The sequence below is a fragment of the Triplophysa dalaica genome, chromosome 22, assembly GCF_015846415.1.
Source record: "Triplophysa dalaica isolate WHDGS20190420 chromosome 22, ASM1584641v1, whole genome shotgun sequence".
In the NCBI taxonomy this organism is placed as follows: Eukaryota; Metazoa; Chordata; class Actinopteri; order Cypriniformes; family Nemacheilidae; genus Triplophysa; species Triplophysa dalaica.
Genome location: NC_079563.1, coordinates 10,675,836 through 10,680,050, shown reverse-complemented (window position 1 = coordinate 10,680,050; position 4,215 = coordinate 10,675,836). Strand labels below are relative to the sequence as shown.

Below are 4,215 nucleotides of genomic sequence, written 5' to 3'. Positions count from 1 at the left end.
TTAAGATATACTTTTGTAGCCCTTTCCAGCTTTATGTAAGTCAACAATTCTTGATCATAGGTCTTCTGAGAGCTCTTTTGTGCGAGGCATGGTTCACATCAGACAACGCTTCTTCAGAACAACAATCTCAAAACTGGTGTGTGTTTTTTATTGGACAGGCCAGCTTTAATCCACACATCCAATCTCATCACATTGATTGGACCCCAGGTTGGCTGACTCCTGGCTCCAATTAGCTCTCGGAGAAGTCATTATTCTAGGGTTTCACATACTTTTTCCACCCTGCACTATGAATGTTAACATGTTGTGTTCAATAAAAACATGAAAACGTATAATGTTTGTGCGGTATTAGTTTAAGCAGACTGTGTTTCTCTATTGTTGTGACTTAGATGAAGATCAGAACACATTTTATGACCAATTTATGAAGAAATCCAAGTAAGCCCAAAGGGTTCACATACTTTTTCTTCAAACTGTACATAAATGGAAAGCTTATTTATTCAGCTTTCAGGTGATGTATAAATCCCAATTTTTCAATTAAACAGTTTTCATGTCACATGACATGAAATATCACGTCTTCATAAAACTAAGTTTGAACCACTCTAGTCAAATTAACGAATGAAGGTAATTAATTATAAGGATGTCTTTACAAATTGTCTACGCTTTAAAGATGGAGTAGTTGCATTGCTGTTTATGGGGGTCAACAAAGATGAACGGAGGTATATTATGGTCAGGGAACGATGTTAGGGTGAGTAAATTCATGACAGAATTTACATTCTTTGGTGAACTATCCCTTTATGTCTTTATCTTGAATTTTTTTAATTATGTCAACATGCTATATTGGCTGACAGCCCAAAAGCAGTTCAATCTCCAAAGTTTAATCTATATGGACATCATAAACCTGCATTTTTTCGCGAGGATAGGAGGGTGACATGTTCTCACTTAAAAAAAGTATAACTTATTAATGAGATCGTTTTCTTGTATTTTACAACGGTTTATTAAAAAAATATAATTTTCTGCATAGAGGTAGCATGTAATCACGTTTCCCAAAGCTCCAGATCTAGAGTCAACCAAATAGAGCTTGTCAATTGACGTCACGCTCCGTTGAATGTTGCGCCATCTTGGAAGGACGGTTGCTGGTGCGTTCAATGCAGTGTTTTGTTTATCTTGTTTGATTGGGAAATATAACTATGGTAGGTCGGTCTTGCTGTGATAAAAACTGCAATAGCGTTACTCAGAGTCGTTCAGGAAAAGCAAATGGGTCTTCACTTGCGATTTCTCCATATATCAAACAAAACAAGTAACGGTACTTATCAAACAATAATACCAGTGGAGTATTATCCTCCCAAGATGGCAGCGCCACTGCAACATAAGGCGGGAGCCTTGGCCCTGTGCACACTATAATAATCAATGATTATGATAAATCTTAATATTTTACTGGTACAGTGAACTGTATGTAACTGACGGTAGTAAATTTACAATTTATCTTATAAAATGACACTCTTATGCAGAATAACAACAGATATGCACAATATGTTTCATTTAAGACTGACCACACTGAAAATCACTTGGTGGCCTAATAAATTATAAATAACTGATGATAACTTGATGATCAATTTACTTGATTTTCAAATTTTACCTTCCTTCTAGTTTGATTGATCAAATTTGTCACTCAAAATTAATCTCTCCCATAGAATTACTATTGTACTGTCATCATTGGGCTCATTGAAGGCCTCTGATGTCAGCATTGACCACCATAGTAGGAAGAGTGACAAATAGTAGTCAAAGGTGCCGCAAACTGTTTGCTTTCATAGATTCTTCCAAATATCTTCTTTTGTGTTCGAGAGAACAACAAAAATAAAGCATTTTTTTTTACTTTGGTAGTCAAGGGGGTCCAAGAACTGTTTGGTTAAAAGCATTCTTCCAAATTTCTTCCTTTGTGCTCAGAAGAACAAATAAATGCATACAGATTTGGAACAACTTGATGGTGAGTAAATTATGGTATAATTTTTATTTTTGGGTGAATCACTTTAACTGCAAGAGTAACAAGAAAACATATTTAAGACAAACATAACTCCAACCATTCTAAAGATGCCTTAATGATTGACAAAATGCAAAGATGTACCCAAAATTATTGAATTATCATACATCACAGTGTAATGGTTCATTCCAGACAACTCTTTTCACAGATCGAGATAAAGTTTGTATTACATGGGTAAGTTATCCATCCTGTTGAATTATACAGAACGCAGTCCACACCTGGACCACTTATGGGTTCTCCAGACCCCCAGAAGCTGTAACAACACATGAGCATTGATGTTCAGTGGCGTTTTCTGTGTGATATGATACTGAATCTGATAATCATTTATTGATAATAATCTGTTAAATTTAGTGATTTCTCACCTAATGTTCAGTGTGCTGCCATCAACCCATTTCCATTTCCCCTCCACATCACTGTCAGACAGACCAATCCAGACTAACTCTTTGTGTAAAGTTCTCACAAGAAAGTCCTAAAGATTACACATTTATATAATAAAACTGTCACGATTTTATAACATCAAAATACATATTTACACACAAACCGTTAAACTGTAAATGAGATAACTGCTGTATTCACAGTAGGTTAAAGTGATCACATAAACGTACAGTAAGCTTCGCCCGAAGACATCAGATCATTAAAATTTGATGTCAGCTTTTGCTGTTTGGTTATACAATGTGGTTTTCACTCTTGTAGATTTTCATTTTACAAAGTACATTTAGTGTTGTCCATTTTACTCAAATGGTTGACCAATACAGCCCTATCCTTCACTCACTTGTTCCTCTTTGTTGTTAATGATGATCAGATCTGCTCCTCTCTCTCTACAGAGTCTTCTGATCTCACTCCAGTTCTTTCTTTCAGATAAAATGAAATACATGCTGGATTGACAGTAAATCCATCCATCTGTAAACACAAACATTTGACACAATGTCATTTTACAGCTTGTTCGATTATGCTTTGAAATTATTTTTATATTAATATTTGTCTTGTTTAGTATAGTTAAAAATACCCTTTAAACATTCCAGCATTCTGTTGTTCTCTTGAGTTAATTTGGAATTTTGTTTAATAAGGTTTGTGTTGTTGGTTAGTAGTTGATCTCTCTCTTCTTTGATGTTTTTGTTGTTGATGTGAAACTGGTGATTGTATGTATAGATCAGGACACACAGCACTATGACTGCAGTCAGTAGAAGAACACACAACACCACCGAACACACTAGAACTGATCTGTGACTTCTGTTTCTCACACACTCACTTCCTGTAGATGACAAGAGATTTTTTTGAATTCCTCTATTAGTTTTGGAACAAATAGAAATGTAGATTTTCATCTTACATTTCCTGAAGGTTCACATTTTAAAGATCAAATGAAAGTCATTACCTGTATGCTCCAGTGGTTGGTGTGCATTTTTGTGTGTGCTGATATTGTGTTCTCGCACAGAATCTATACTTTCACACACATCCACTATCATCTCTACTCTGTCTTTCCTTCCCTGATAGTCAGTCCCCATCCTGTTAAATAATCATGGAATAAATAATCGGCTCTGACAGAAATACAATGTTGCAGTTAAATCTGTTAATGCTGAATGTACTTCCTGTGTAGTTATTATAACAGCAGTTTGACCAAAGAGTCAACCCACAAAACAACAGATATAAGTTAAGTGTGAACTCATGTGTCCTTTTAATGCATACAATGTTTAAAGGCATTAAGTTAGAACCATGCATTTATTTGCATGAAGAATGAAGTGTAGAGCAAAACAACTTCAACTGCAATAAGGTCAACAAAACAAAAGTAGTTGTGTATTTTGTGCTACTAATAAATTCATCTCCTTGCAAGGGTGTGAAGTCCATCTATTATTATATTTTCGGCAGTCGAGCTCTTACATCCGCTATCCAGAGCTGTTTTGACCAATGAGATCTTGCCTCAGACTCGGTCAAACCAACCAAAGGAATCAAGACACATTGGTTCCAACAAGTGCTGATAAACAACCACTTTGATATACAACCGAATTGGAGTCATCTGTATAAAAACACCAGAGTGATGTATGTGTGGTTTGCTTCATGCTTCATGCTGTCCGTTTCTTGATTCTAGCTTCAGTTTAGAGATGTGGGTGGAGTTCAAAGTCTGTTCATGTGCAGGAAATGTTAATGACCAGCATCTTTTAGCGCTAGAAAAGGTCCATCTCGTA

The 4,215-nt window shown here is 35.7% G+C and overlaps 1 protein-coding gene across 1 annotated transcript; it reads right to left on the bottom strand.

Annotated features, from left to right (window-relative positions):
- Window positions 1–2,045: 2,045 nt before the first annotated feature.
- LOC130412155 (CD209 antigen-like protein C) lies at window positions 2,046–3,564 on the bottom strand. The gene is made up of 5 exons (XM_056737304.1): window positions 3,408–3,564; window positions 3,042–3,287; window positions 2,808–2,935; window positions 2,398–2,504; window positions 2,046–2,288 (listed from the first exon to the last, which is right to left on the bottom strand). The coding sequence occupies exons 1-5, from the start codon at window positions 3,535–3,537 to the stop codon at window positions 2,159–2,161; spliced, it is 741 nt and encodes a 246-aa protein (XP_056593282.1). The 5' UTR covers window positions 3,538–3,564; the 3' UTR covers window positions 2,046–2,158.
- Between the last annotated feature and the right edge of the window lie 651 nt (window positions 3,565–4,215).